Here is a 16,136-nt window from a genome sequence, read left to right on the forward strand (position 1 = left end):
CACATTCTCATCAACATCCAATTCTATGCCCAGTCTCAATAAGGCCTCTGTGTTCCCGAATCATGTTGGCTGTGTTGCTGCTACTACAATGTACTTGTGTAACATTGGAGTTTGCACACTCCTGCTGGCTCCACAACATCAAAATCTTCTGATTTTAACACATGTACTGTTGCAAAAGCTTCAACATATCCGAACAATTAAACCTTTTATTACTTCTTTTTTGGTTCAGATGTTTTATAGTAAATCGCTTTGAATCTTTTTTGATAACCGTATTAACCTTGGTGTAATTTTTTTGTTGCTGGGGCTTTCCCCCAAAGTATTGCTTTTGTATTCGGTTGTGCTGACTCCAATGTCGAACAATGTTCTATGCTGTCTATACTATTATCTTCAGAGACATCACACCCCCACCAATATCTTCAACTTCATCATCCGAGTTAAAACTGATATTGGAATTGGGCTCATTTAAAAGACAGCTGGAAAGCATCCCGGCATCCTTGGATAGCCGCTTCTTTTTGCGGCTTTCCTTTTTCCTTGCTTTTTCGTTTTCTTTAAGGTTTTTGGTGTGATGCGCCATTGCAGTTATCGGATTCATTGTAGTTTGCTTTTTTTTACTAAAACTTGTTCGGTGCCCCTGAGCCAACCTCCCCTGGCTACGTGATACATCTCAGAAATTTCAGATGTTACTGAGACGTTTTCTATCAGTACAGGGGCCGACAGGTTTTCATTGAGGCTTGTGGCAGCATCTGTCCTAGTAGTTCTGATTAATACTAATCTTGCTTTTCCATTGTTTGTTGGTTCGTTTTCAGCTCCATAATTGGCTAGTGGTGGATTCAGTATGGAGTTGCATAATCTTAAACATTTTTATGGATTTTCCTGCATTATTTCAATAGAATTTTCAGTGCGAAGTGAATGGTGCTCAAAAGAATGAATTTCGACAAAACGTTCTATTACAGAGTCCTTTATCACCGAATTATCCTCTGTATCTGTTTGGGGTGCAGAGCGTCGATTATTTTGAGCATTGGTTTTGTTGCCCATTATCTATTATTGGCATTCTTGTCTCCACTTAAGAGCCATTACTTGTGCTAATTGGGACAGATGTGACACCCACAGCTGCTATGCTCTGCTGCAGAGAATAGCATAGCTCCAGTAAGGAGTTATTGTTGATATCTCTCAGATTTCAGCAGTTCTGTTCAGTGTTAACCCCTGGTGACGGGGATAGCATGAACCTCCACCGTGGCGACACAGTCAATGTCAATGTTTCAACAAGAAAGAAGGCCATGATTTTGCCTTTGACGTTTTGTCTGATTATTTCTGATAATGCTGCCTGAACCTGCTTCGGGAGATTTACCAGAACCTGTATCAGTAGTTTTATTTGCATTCCCACGCAGGATTTTTTCCTTCACAATCTGCAGCTAGCACAATGTCAATATAAGTTCAATAATGAGATTGGCTTTTATAGGTCACCTCTCACCTCAGAGCCACAGGACTGCCCCCCTCTGTCACACCACTGCTGGGTGCGCTGTTGTGCTGGATTCCATTTCATCTTTGAAGCTATTAGCTTCCAGGTGCTTGAATGGAGCGCAGAGGGAACACGCCGCCTGCAGACCCTACATAGGTAGATTTAAGAGCTTGTTTCTCACAGTTGTCATGGGAATTAGTACTCTGCTCACACATTCTCACATGCAGGACTGCCACTCTATGCCACTCCACTGCCACGCCTGTATTGTTTACAGAGAAGCGAATAGGTTTTTGGAGTCTATAACCCCTGTTCGATTTACATGTGTATATGCTGTGCATTACATTTCCTAGACATCCCTTTTTCATGTACACTGCTTGAAAGTCTGTTGGTGCATCTCCTGCATAATAGCCATATCCACTTTCTGTTTTCATGTATATTAACTGTACTCGGCATATTATCCAGCAGAATTATCAGTCTCACTCTCTCTCTGTGTATGGTGAAAGTAGGGCTGTCAGGAGTGCGTTTGCTAGAACCACCTCAGCCATTGCACTTCAAACGGAGAACAAATACAAGTTTTTAAACTGAGATACTTTCTAGTAAACGTACAATGAGAGTAGCCCAGGTGTATTATGTGGAGATTGGCTTTGTATCGGGAGAAATGTGCACGTGTCCTGCAGGAATGTTGCCTTCACATTGGAGCGTGCATTATGAGGGAACTGATAGTTTTGGAAGGGCCTTGTTCAGAATACCAGGATGTTGGGTCTACAATTGTGCTTATCTCCTGGTTTTTATTAATTATGTGTGCATTAATATGTGTGCATACTTTTCAAACAAATTAAACATTGCCTTAATGTTCACAGAGGAAACAATTAAATGGTTTTAATTTGAGCACAACCTTGTCCAAGAAGAAATGCCATTTTGAGCAACACAGTTATTTAATTGTACTGCCATTATAAACTTGACCTTTACACGTACATCATATTGTAACACGTTTATTTCTAATGGACCCCATAAGTATATATTTTAGTCTTATTAAGAATGTTGCACTTGTGTTACTGAGTAGAGCACCTTATAAAAACATAGAATGACTATATCAACTTTTTTGTGATAGGTTACTCTCCCAAGTCCGGTACAATCATATTTGTAATCTTTTGACATATCCTTAGTAGAGAAGTGAAGGGGACAAATACTGGTGGTGAGTGTTACTGGCAGCTTTGAAATAAATCAAAGAGCATTTTAGGGCAATAAAATTGACCATAGAGCTTTAGATTTGTGAAACAGGTCCATGATACAACTTTGTAAGCTTAAGTCCCTAAGGGTTATTATGCACACTGTGCAGTCTGTAACCATGAACCATATATACCTACTAGGACAAATACATTGTATGGGTATGAAGCTGGATTGACTGCGAACTATCACTTCACCTGGGTCCAAGAATATCCTGTTTACAGAGGTTATGTTTAGTATCACGCGTGAGGGGATCCTTGCAGGAATTTAAAAGAGGAGGGCCTTGGTATCAGTGCAAGGCTGAGTATGCAAGACCTTAATGGATTAATTAGTTCTTCCTTTTAGTCACTTTAAAAAACTATTGAGGATCAAAACTGTTTTAATTATGGCAATTCTATTTTCAGTTTAAGAATCACAGGTCTTCGTTAATTGTTGAAACCAAGTAATTTCACATTACTCAGTTGTACCAAAATGAATATTCATCTGTGATCAATATACTGTAAGAGAGACTGTTAATTAGATACATCTCAAACTATTACCGAGTTGCCTAAATTTAGAGAGACCAAAAATCGTAAGATTAAAACATTGCTGTTTTTGTGAGCACATTTATATTTTGTATATCGTGGCAAATGTAGGTACATCATGATCACCCAGTCAACAGAGCAGTACACCTTTGCATCCAACTGTAAAATCACCTGCCAAATCCACCAGACAGTGTTTGATTGCAATCCTGTGCTGATTTTTGGTGTACTGTACTATTTTCTCACATGAACCAAATGAAGAAAGCAGCCAAGTGGAATGATAACATGTTCATCAATAGAATTCAGCTACAAAGAAAGAGGTGGGTAACTGGTTGAAGATACATGTTTTTTGTAGAAGCTGCGCCCTGTTTTAAAATCACATGTTGCAAACCTGCGCGTATTCACAATATCATGGTATATAAATGATCAGTCCAACATTACCTCTAAAATGTCATCCTTCATGACAGAAAGTTCATTGCTATTTCTCGCCACAAAGTCATACTGGGATTTGGCATATCTTTTGGGCTGGCCTTTATTTTGTGCTTCATAATTTCTATAAAAAGTAAAACAAAAATAAGATCATACATCAAACAACATACAATGATACTCAATGGCTAAATAGATATTAATGTGGTTGTTTTTTTGCATGTAGAAATATGTTCAAAAGGTCTAATGTGCAGCTGTGGCTTTTAATGCATTCACCACCAGGACAACATACTATAGACCAAACCAGGTGACATTGTTTAAGACCCAACTCACATCCATAAACTCAGACAGCAGCTCTGTGACACAAGAAAGATGCATATGCATTCTGGATAAGCATTAAATACATGTGTTGTATATTCACAATGTGCATGCTTTAAGATGCAGTGGCATAGGACTCCTAGAAGGTATCCTAAATAACGGCATTCCCCCAGACTGAGCATAATTAATCATTTTCCACCATTAACACTAATTTGAGATGATATGTGAAGGCAATGCACAGCGGCTTAATTTTAGACTCGGAGCCCAGGCAGTCCTGCTGTACCAGCTAATCCAAGTGTGACAAAGGGAACATCAAGGGATATGAAGACATTCCGCTCATAATGTTTTCCCTTCTAAGATTAGAAAGTAGTTGAACCATGCATACATTGAAAGCAAACTATGTGATGGTCATAAAATGCCAGAACCACCATGGGTATGAATACTTCTATGAATGAAGATACAACTAACATTTTAGCGTGTTACTTAAGGTATATGGCTGCGGGATACATTTATTTACGAGCTATTCCCATTGTTTAATTAATAGACAGTAATGGAGATCAGAAGGTGATTCTTAGCCCCAAGCATTTAATGTCCCATTTCCTCCGTCACTCTGGTTCTCTTTGCCACCTGATTTGAGGCAGCAGAAGATAGGTCTCTGAGTTTTATGAGCAAAATCAGAGTAGAGCATGCATCTCCTCCGCAGATTCTTCTGATCAGCATATTTCGGTTTCTTGGCATAATTAAGATGCAATGGTATAATCGCCACCTTACCAAAGACTATCTTCTGCTAGAGCCTTTTACGTGAATGACCCTGAATTCACTAACCAAGCTGTCATTTGCTGCATCTCTTCCTATAAGTAATTTGCTATATAGTAAAGTCAGCAAACAAACGAGGTGGAAAATTTCGAATTCATCTTAACCTCTGGCATTACTCTGGGCAACCCTCCAGATCATTGTTCTTTACCTGCAACACCATTACAAAATGGGAAAGACCATATGCAAATCAGGCTTGCTTCCACCCCAAATGTGGCAGTCCAGCCAGATTGTCCTGGTCACATCCCTTCTGCACGAGGCCACAAGTAACCCCAGACAGGTTTTGCCCTCCTTGGGCCTCATCAGTGAGGGATAGCATGAGTATCTAGGCCCAGCAAGCACAGGACGTACATCTTGGCATACCCGACCCACTCTGGGTGACAACAAAACAAAAGAGGTGATGGCTTGAAAGTTTAGAATTAATCTTAACCTCTGGCATTGCTCTGGGCAACCCTCCACACCAATGTTCAGATTTGTCAAAGCCTTCCACCCATCCCTGTTATGGATATAGTTTATCCCTTTGTTGGCAATACCCAAGTGCTTTGTATATGGCGGGACCCAATTTGCAATCGGGCAGACAGGCTAAAAAACTTTGGTGTGTATGGTCGACTAGAGTACTCCCAGTGGTTCATATTTATTCAAAACCTTCCACCCATCCCTTTTTTGGTTATAGTTGGTCTCCCTGTGCACGGATATGCCCAGACGTGGGTCCCATGCTTGCTGCCACATAGGGAACCAAGCTGCACCTCACGAATGAGTCCCAACAAGTCCAAAACACGTCTGGGGTTGCTTGTATTTCCAATGCGGAGCGGACCTGGCCTTGCAGTTTGGGCTGGGCTGCTCCCATCGTTGTCAGTAGCTGAATGATTTGCATATGGCTGGACTGCTTTTGCAATGGCACAGACCGGGTAAAAAACAGCGGTGTGGAAGGTTGCCCAGAACTTACAATAACTGGTACATTTATTTGGTTGTTCGATTTTTCACTGCAACCAGAAGTCCTTTAACAATGTTTTTTCATTGAATTTCAAAGGTTTTTATTAGAAAAACTTACTCATAATGTGGATTTAACAACTTTTTTTTCACTGAATTTCAACAGTTTTTATAACTGAAGATGTTTCATGATGTTCCATCACTGTTTGTTAGTTTAATAATTGCATTTTAGCATATATGAAGAACTATAACACTCCTTTAACAAACATTATATGCAGCGCATACTTTCGTGTCACTCTGAGCTGTACATGTTGGGAATGGTTGAGTTTCCTGGGGATCGAGGTTTAACCATGAACCCAGCCCCACCAAACCACTCTCACTATCCATTGGACATAGCCTGGAGCCAGGTCCAGTGACCACTATACCCCATAATGACATATGGACCCACTGTTGATGGTTCGAGGCCATGCCAGTGGCTTCAAACCCTGTGGCATATGCTTCAGCCATATCATAGACCCTGCCAACCCATCTACATCAAAAGTTGTGCAGGGCAGCGTAACAATAGCACACCTTTAATGTTTATCATTGAATTTCAATGGTCTTTATAACTGAAGATATTGCATTCTATTCCAGTACTGAATGTTGGTTATTAAAAATTCCTCTTTATAATATACGAAACAATACAGTTCCTTTAACATTTATTTTGCAGCACAGATTGATACTTTTCACTTTGAGCAAAAACATGCTGGGGATGCAAATTATGAATGAAGTGCCTGGGGCAAGTCCAAGGCCTCACCATGCCATCCAAATTGTCCACTGGACCTACCTTGTTCCCACTATACTATACCATAATGGGACTGTGGGCCACTGTCAGTGGCTTGTGGCAATGGCCCATGGCCTTAAATATAGTGTGTGGCCAGGACAGGGACAAGTGACACAGAGCAGATATCGTTTGGCTTTGATAGGAGGTCTTGCTGGAGCTTTAGGAGGGAATTTGAAACCGAGTTGCCCGGACCGGTGTGGCTATAGATGAAGTAACCCAGAAGGAACACAGCATTCTAAGACTGAGCGACACTTGATTTTGCCAGATAGTCCACATCACATGAAAAGGAATAAGATTGGGATACATCCATGCAGACCGAATTTGCAATGTCCTGAAGATGGCTGGTTTATGTAATTCAGACAGATTACCCAGCCGAAACTCGAGATGACGATTTTGAAGTCCTAATTGGACTCCAAAGTTTGAAAGTTTCCAAGTTCGAAAAGGCCCCTTTTTGGTATCTAAAATCGTAACGATGCATGCCACTTAGAAAAGAATGGTGCATTAATGTCCTTTACAGCACTTTAGGTTAATTTACTGACCTTCTTAAAATAGTCAGATTTAGCACAGTATAAATGAGGTGAAGTGGGAATGAGTGGTGTGATGTGGTTGTGCAGTGTTAGGTTTACAGGGGTTTGTATCTACATTTAAGCAATTAATGTTTTGTTATTTGTATAAAATAGATGAAATGAGTTTAGTAAAGATGTATTTCTATGTAGGAACAAATCTAGGAATAAATGATTTTGAAATAAAATGTTGGGTCTAGATCTCACTTGTGGAATTGGACGCCAATATAAAATTGTGTTAAGTGGTCAATATAAAATTGTGAAAAGTGCAAAGAGGGTGTGTTTCTATGTGTTATAGTGTGTGGCCATAGCAGTGGCCAGATTGTCTGGAACTTCTCTTTCAGCCATGCCCCGCACAGTGTGGCCACTGCCATGTCCACCGGGGAACGGCAATGGGCCACCAGGGTCTGGCTATGTAAAAACATTTTCAAAATCAGGAGAGGCCTGAATGGAAAAAATAATTCTGGCAATGGGGTTATCTGCTCTGATTTTCTTTTTGGGGCTTGCAGCATTGCTGAATCCCATGCCCCATAAATTATGGAGACTGGCCACGAGCAAGCCATGAGCACTGGCTATTGGTCACATTATGGGGGTATAGTGGACCACGGTGCATGGTAGGTGCAGTGAAGAACAGGGTTGGCTTGGTGGGGCTAGGGTCATGGTCGAGCCTCATACCTTAGGCAATTCAACCATGACTTGCAGCTGCAGCATGACCTGCTGAAAACGACACACATCAGTATGTGTTGCAAAAAATATATTTGTTAAAGGAGGTTTATAGTCCTTTTATATGTTAAAAGAGGAATTATTAATTACTCATATACATTGTTGTAACATTAAATATTTCCAGTAATAAAAACCATGGACATTCAGTGAAAAACATTGTTTAAGGGACGCTATGGTTAGGTTCACAACAAAACTTTCTTCAGTACAAAGTTTATTTTTCAATAAGCACCTTTCATGTGACATGGAGTAGTTTGGGCTACTGATCACCTTGGATATGTTGTAAATGAAACTAAGCGGTACCCCTTATACAGACATTCCATTTGCATTGTTACACAGTGGTAATATCATATGTGATGTCATGTCATCGATGATGTGATTTGTGACGTCCTCTTTGATGTCCTGGGTGTTAGTTTTAGCAGTGCATGGCGGTAGGGCTAGTTATGGTTGCCTAGCAAATCATAACTGGCGTATTGCTTGGGTTTTTCTATTTCACTTTGTAACCATAACATCCCTTTAACAAAAGTATTTTCACTGAATTTCATGGGATTTTATTAGTAGAACTCAACCATATCGTCATTTCAACTAAATTGTTTTCACTGAATTTGATCAGATTTTACCAGTGCAACTTAACCATAATATACACATATATATATATACACACACACACACTTTTACAAAATTTTTAAGGTTAAACCAACAAAAACCTCAAGTCTACAAACATCAGAAATAATAAAGTTAAGGTAGCAACATATTGAACTTTACTATTAAATTAAACAAATGTTATATTTAAATCCAATATCATTGATCCTTCACTCGCGCTGTTCTGTTTATGTTTTGCAATATTTTGTTTCTCCTCTAAAATGCTTTATAGTCACTGTAATGTGTTGTGTGAATATTTGTTAAACTTTATTTATGTTTCAATATGCATTACATTTGTGTTGATTTTCTTTGAATTTAGTTTGCATCATTTACTAAATTTAGCACAGAGAATGTTTGCATTGTTTATGCACAGTGCAATGACTATACATGTGTATATGTTATTTGTAGAAGTAAATGTTACTAAGCTTTTACTGTATATGACATTTTAATAATTATGTATATTTTGTGCATGTTTTATTTTTATAATGTGAGGTTTATTGTTTAGTAAATTATATGTACTTACATTGACATGTAACATTTACTATGGAACGCTGCAGAAGCTAAAATGCAGGAACAGTAAAGGACTGGTGAGAAAGAAGTATATTTTGAGATTAATCAGAACTTTTGGAAATCAGTTTTGGAACAGAGGCACTGAGCAATTAGGTGTCAAGAAGTGGAAACTATTGTGAAGACTATTGGTTATACACAACAGTGTTCTTAATTTGGAAATGTTAGCCCCGATGAAGACAATTGTGTTCAAGGTCGAAACACGTGTCTGAGATGTCCACATGATAAATGGAAATTTAAACATTATATTTGGTAGGCTTCTTTGGGCTTGAAGCGCTATTTTACCCTGCAGCCTAGAAGTGCCAGAATGTAAATGAGTCAGTTGAGCATAACTGGAACAAGTAATTGTAAAAGTGGTTAGCACAGTGGAGTATAAACCCACAGGGTAGACTAAATACTATGACACATACCTTGTTAATATTTGTATTCTTTTATAACGTTAATTGATATTATTGTATATGCAAAGTATAAGACTTGAATGCTTATGTACATTGCTACTGCAGATGTATTTTATAAAATAGTGTATTTTTTATTGCAATTTTTTTGGGAGGTTTGATGCTTTGCATATTATAATGTAAGTTTATTATGCAGTAATTTACTATTACAAAAATATGTTATACTTTCTGTCAAGACACATCAGGGACCTAAACTGGCTGCCACCTGGATGGGGACTTATTTACCCAGCAGATGCCATCTCTGTCCCTCTTGCAGAAACACCAGATGGGGAAGGATGGCATCTGATGGACTAAAGAGGCAGGAAGAGCGAGTGGCTGCCCCAGGACTACAATTCCCAGCAGCCCTGGGAGCAGCATGTCAAGATACAGGCATACAGGGCCTGAAAATATCACAGAGAACGCCCAGGACAATGCCCAAACTAGTGCGCATACGCAAACCGGGATCACGCATGCGCAGGCAGCAAAACTCTGTTCGCACTCGACTTCCTCACGGGCGGATGCATCTTGAAGAGCTCCGAGAAGGCAATCTCTTACGCGGGGCCATCCCTCGCCCAAACCTAATCACCGCGGCCCCGGTTTCTTCCGTGGAACTTGAACACGCCAACTCAAAACTACTAACTGCATGGCAGCTAGGGGGGTTGAGGCCTGGGAGGCATCTGACTATTGAACAGACCCTGAGGCGCATTGGGCACCAGGCGCAGGGAATACCCATGGAGTTTAATACCGCATGTTACTAATCGCATGGGAGAATGTGTGCAAACTAATCGTAGCTGAAACCGCATTAGTTAGAACACGCAAACTAATACTTTCTCATTTGGCAGACGCAGCTCACGGTTTCCAAGGCACCACTGGCTCCAGAGAAAAAAACGGATTTTAGGCAAATCACCGAAGCAAAGTTCTTCTTTTTTCTTTATTGCTAGAAAAAAGTCTATATTGTGCAACTGAGTACCTGGCGCTGGGCCAGTACAAAACCAGATACCTGTGCACATAAACTCTTGAATTGATAGCGCATGCTACAGAGTTAGCCGGTGCATAAGGCACTGCAGTAAGTGTCCTTGTCACATTGTGTATTAAGGCAGAAGACACTGAAGTATGTGTCATATTGTTGAGTAAGAGAAGACGCTCAACTAAGTGTCTTTGGGGGTGCAAGCTTCTGAATCTGTGTCAAGAAGCCCAGCACGTATTTATAACTCAGTGCAGCATAACTGAGTGGTGGACTCCTAGAGCGATTCTGTGTGTGGGTATGAATGCATGAAAGTGTTGCATGAATCTACAAGGTGCCTCAGTGTAACCAACCAACAGCCAACAAGAGACCAGGAGCATGTTTTCCCCCCCAAGGCCCCCTGCCTATCCATAACTCCTTCCTCAACCTCTATCCGGTGTTCCTACTACCCCGTACCCATCCAATCCGTGGACCCTAACACTCTTTCCCTGTGGTGGTTGCGGTGTCCTGTGTGCATTAAGTCCCAGGTGCCAAAACTGCTAAGGGGAAGTAGGAGTTTGTGCTACTTCTGCGCTGGACCAGGCCACTACGACACTTTCAACGTATGTTATAGGTGTACATTTAATATACTTTTGAATGATTTCACATTTTATACAATTACTTATATTTATGTGATTTGATTTGATGTAGTTTATTTGTAATGCACAAATCCCGACTGGGAACCAGGCAGAAACTGCGTCGGGGCGCAGACGTCAACAGTGAGGCAAACAGACAAAAAACTAAAAGTATTCATAATATAAGGTGAGAGTTATTGGGAGAGATGAGTTTTAAGCTTCTTCCTAAATAAACGATGAGGAGTTACGTTTCAGGAGATTGGAAGGAATGGAGTTCCAAGCTCGAGGACCACAGACAGAAAAAGGTCGGTCTCCACAATGTACAAAGTGGGAAGAGGGAACTGTCAAAGAATTTTGATCAGCGGATCAAAGTGGATGAGTTGGCCAATAGGGAAATATCTAAGAGACAACATTATTAGGGGATAGGCCATGGAGACACAGTATCTTGAAGAGAATCTTTAGTTGTACTGGGAGCCAATGAAGATTTCTAAAAAAAGGTGATACAGACTAATGTGTGAAATTGTTACAATTTTATGGTAACTTTGTATGATTTTAAGTGTTTGGTGAGTTAAGATTACGATATTTGATTTAAATATTATAGCTTATTATGTTACCTTAACTTAAATATTTCTAATGTTTGTATAATACATTTTTGTTGGTTTAACCACAACTTTTTTTGTCCCCAAAATTATTTACAATTATTTCATGTTTTGTACAGTTACGTGCTGGATTCTGAGTGTTTGTTGCAATACTAGTATTTGTTGTAAGAGCATGTAGTATAAGTGTGTGTGTATGTGCATAACAGTGTGTAGCATAAGTATATGTGTCATAGGTTCCTCTGTTGTAAGTTCCTGTGTTGTAAGACCGTGTGTTGTGTGTGTTGTAGGAGTATGTGTTGTAGGAGTGTGTCATTACAGTCTGTGTCATAAGTTTGTGTAGTAGGAGTGTGTGCCATAGATGCCTGTGTCATAGGTGCATGTATCCTAGGTGTGGGTGAGAGCATACATCATACATCCACATGTTATGTGTAGTCGGTGCATATGTAGTAGGTCCACGTATTATAAGAACATCTATCACAGGAGTGTGTGTTGTAGGAGCATTTGTGATAGCAGCATGTCGTAGCAGCATGCGTAGTAGGAATTTGTGTCATTACAATATGTGTCATATGAGTGTGTGCGGTAGAAGCATGTGTTGCATGTGAGGCATGTATCATACATCTGCATGTTATATGTAATAGGCACACAAAGTGGGTGTATATGCTGTAAGAATGTGTGTCATAGGTCCATGTTGTAACGCCTACCTTGTGTCTCGCAGGAACAGATGCAGACCTACCTGATAACGGCCTTGATGCAAATGTTCCGTGTAGATAACCACACTTTGTCCCCCTCCCACTATATATGTCGGGGCTGGTGGCTCTCTCCGCCTATCTGCTATATCTTTCCTTAGCCTGCTGTTATTGGACCTTTGCATGGTGTATCGTCCGCTGGATGGTGTCATGTAACTGTTGTACTTCAGGCATTTGAAATGCTTCGGGGGGATCATACACTGATGTTTGAGGGTGCACATCATGTAGAAAATAATGGTGTGTGAATCGTGTGGCACTATGAGTTGTGTTGTTGTTTGCATACCAGATCAACCCAATCCTGTTCTGTATAGGGTAAGAAATAACAGATATTATTCCAGAGTCTGATTAGTGCACCAAGTTTGCACATCCGTCTGAGGATGATGGCTCGATGACAGGCAAATATCGATTTGTGATAAAGCACAACACCGCTTTCAAAATTTAGATACAAACTGACTTCCTTGGTCTCAAATTAGCACTGACGGGAAACCATGTAAATGCACTATTTGATGCAGAAATGTCTGAGCTAATGTCATAGCACGTCATAGCCGTGGGTATCCCCTTAAATGCAATGAAGTGTGCCATCTTAATTAACAGATCCACTGCCACCAAAACAGTATTGAAACCATGACTAAAAGGAAGATATGTTATGAAATCCATGGAAAAGTTGTGCCAGTGTGCTGGAGGGACCGGCAAAGGTTGCAATAACCCCTGTGGCTTCCGTTGCAGTGCTTTTTGTGCATACATCATATGCAGATGTGGTGTCCAACATCTTGCCGTAAAGTAGGCCACCAGTAATGCATCTTAATTTTATGGTAGGTTTTATTGATTCCTGGATGATCTTCCAATAAACTGTCATGATAACTATGTCAAATCTTGTGTCGAGCTGTATCTGTCGGGACAAATGTACTTGATGACATGGTAGACCCTTTTGATCCTGTACATCTAAATTCTCTTTTACCCAGGTTTGTAATTCTTCTGGAGAAAACACTGTCTGAATTTCTTCATGCAATAGTAGAAGTTCTGGCATTGCATCTACTAATACCACAGTTTTCTGTGATGGTATAATGACCATTGGTTTGGCAGTAGCAACAACTTGATCCTGATCTTCAATTTCACAGCCTAATCTTGTAATCTGCTTTCCTGTATCGTGCTCCAGGACGATAGGACATTATGAAGTCATATTCCACAAAGAACAGTGCCCAGCGCAACTTTCGAGCAGAATGAACCTGTGCCGACCTTGGATATTGAAGGTTCCGATGAAAGGTAAACACTGTCACCTGATGTTTTGCCCCGAGAAGAAAATGTCTCCATTCGTTGAATGCAGCCTTGATAGCTAATAGCTTCTTATCGGTGATGGCATAATTCTTCTCTGTGCTTGTACGTTTCTTTGACGAGAAAGCTATTGGATGCAACCAGCCTAAATGTGGATCCTTTTGCGACCCATGGCTACACTAGAGGCATCTGTTTCCACCACATAAGGTAATTATGGATTTGAGTGTCTCAATATAGGGGCTGAAATGATTTTTTTCATTAGATCTTGAAAGGGTTGTTCAGAATCAGAATTTCACTAAAATTTCTCAATATTCCCAGCTGCAGATTATTTTCAGGGGAACGGTCCCAGTTTACGCAATTTCTACAGAACAAAATCCTGCATGCAAAATATGATCTTATTCTCACATCTGAGACAATCTACAACCCTGATTATTATTGTGCTTTGCATGCTACGCTTTCAAATAATTTCATCCTCGGGATAATCCGAGAATGAAAAGTCCGAAATTGGCCAAGCCAATGAAGCTCTGTATGCATGTATTTTACTGATGTAGGGGATGGCTACTGAACGATTGCCTTTACCTTTTTGTCATTCATCCGAACTCCCTGCAGGGTAAGGATAAACGCCAAAAATCCTATTACTGACACATGAGACAGTTTTTGCTTAAGTAAATCACAGATGTTCCCTTAGTTTTTCCAAGGCTGCTTTGACATGTTCAACATCTTCCGGGTTTACTGAATTAACCAAGATGTCATCAATGTACACCACTGCACATGCATCTAATAGTGCTCGTAATACATAATTCATAAAATACTGGAAATCTGCTGGCGCACTGCATAATCTGAAAGGGAGGGCACATGTGTCAAGATGTGCGTGTCAAGGGCCCGGGCGTGTGTCAAGGGCCCGGGCGTGTGTCAAGGGCCCGGGCGTGTGTCAAGGGCCCGGGCGTGTGTCAAGGGCCCGGGCGTGTGTCAAGGGCCCGGGCGTGTGTCAAGGGCCCGGGCGTGTGTCAAGGGCCCGGGCGTGTGTCAAGGGCCCGGGCGTGTGTCAAGGGCGGGTGTGGTAGGAGCATGTAAGAGCACACGTGTTGAACATCCACATGATATATGCATTAGGCACATGTATAGTAAGTGTGTGTGTCATAGGTACATGTATGATAGGAGGGTGTGTGGCAGGTAGTGCTTGTTACAACAGCATGTGTAGTAGGAGCACATGTTATAGAGTGTGTCAGAGTGTTGCAAGAGTGTGCTCTAAGTGTGTGTCGTAAGAGTGCATTTGTGTTGGGTGAATGTTGTGAGGAAATAATGGTGTCAACAAGTAAGACAGTCACAGTGATCACAGTTCAAGGGTGTTTATTGAACAATGAATTATGTATACAGGTTGGAAAAAACGTCTAATCTAAACCTAATATGGGAGCAAGCATGGACCATCAAATGAAAAATAAGGCACTCCTAGTGTCGTCGTGTCAAATAAAAGGGCCTATACAAAGAAACATATTGTCAAACCATACAACTAACAAAAAAGGATGTGGGTGTTTAAGAAAATAAAGAAGTGTTCTCAAATAATATGTCAGGATTCGGTAGCCTGGGCCTTCCTTCCCCACAGTTTGTGCACAGGGTAAGGTAGTAGCTTGGAGCACAGTACAGTCTCTGGCTTCTCCAGCACAAGAGGACAGTGCAAATGGCAGTTCTCAGGACCGTTGATGGCCAAGCCTCATTTCCTTTGAAAGTCTCTTGCCTTCGGGGCTGACGTGTTCAAAACAAAAAAAATATTTTTAGATTGGAGGAAATGCACAGGGGCGACTCACATGGTCGGACTGGACCATAAAACTGTCTCAGGCACCAATGAATAAGCAGCTCGCAGTTGCAAATGGATATTCATTCCTTTAGTCTCAGACTGTTTGAACAGTACCCAAGGGGGTGCTTTTTGTTAAAATGTAAGCAAATTGTGATATTTAAAGAATATTAAGTCAGCATAATGGTCAAAACTACTAGCTGCATAGTGAAGTAGCTCATCAAACTGGCCCACATAGGCCAAACAAATTGCCCATTTTGACTGGCCTACACTATCATTTTGCATTTTTGGTACGGGCATTGCCGTATATAGGCCAGTCCGAGCCTGTCGGCTCATCCATAATAGGCAAGGGGGCGTCCAACCAGTGGCCCCCTCACCCGTTATGGAGGAGTCGAGGAGCCAGCCCAGTGAAGCACTGAGCTGAGGGAGTGTTCCTGGGCTGGCTGAACTGTGGAAGCTTTTGACAGTTCATTTCCCCAGCCGCACATGCTCACTGAGCTTTGCAAGGCTGGAGGCGTCTTTGCTTCGCCAGCCTTGCATAGCTCATTGGAAATGCTGGCTGGGGCACTGCATGTCTGTATGTGGGAGGGGGAGCTCCTGCGCCCACTCGCCCATACAGACAGCGCAACCTGGAGCAGGGCATTTGAGCACCCATTGGCAGGCCCCTGGTGAAGGTATGTTTATGTTCATTTATTTTTTATTTAAA

General features: G+C 41.1%; 1 protein-coding gene across 8 annotated transcripts in view; it reads right to left on the reverse strand.

Annotated features, from left to right (window-relative positions):
* Window positions 1–16,136, reverse strand: part of EPS8 (EGFR pathway substrate 8, signaling adaptor) — a 1,868,600-nt gene that overhangs the window by 250,414 nt on the left and 1,602,050 nt on the right. For all 8 annotated transcript variants that reach the window (XM_069628376.1, XM_069628375.1, XM_069628377.1 and 5 more), the window contains one exon: window positions 3,649–3,760. In XM_069628376.1, coding sequence (XP_069484477.1) covers window positions 3,649–3,760 — 112 coding nt within the window. The remainder of the gene's footprint in view (window positions 1–3,648; window positions 3,761–16,136) is intronic.

This window comes from Ambystoma mexicanum, chromosome 12, assembly GCF_040938575.1.
Source record: "Ambystoma mexicanum isolate Mex_15411 chromosome 12, UKY_AmexF1_1, whole genome shotgun sequence".
In the NCBI taxonomy this organism is placed as follows: Eukaryota; Metazoa; Chordata; class Amphibia; order Caudata; family Ambystomatidae; genus Ambystoma; species Ambystoma mexicanum.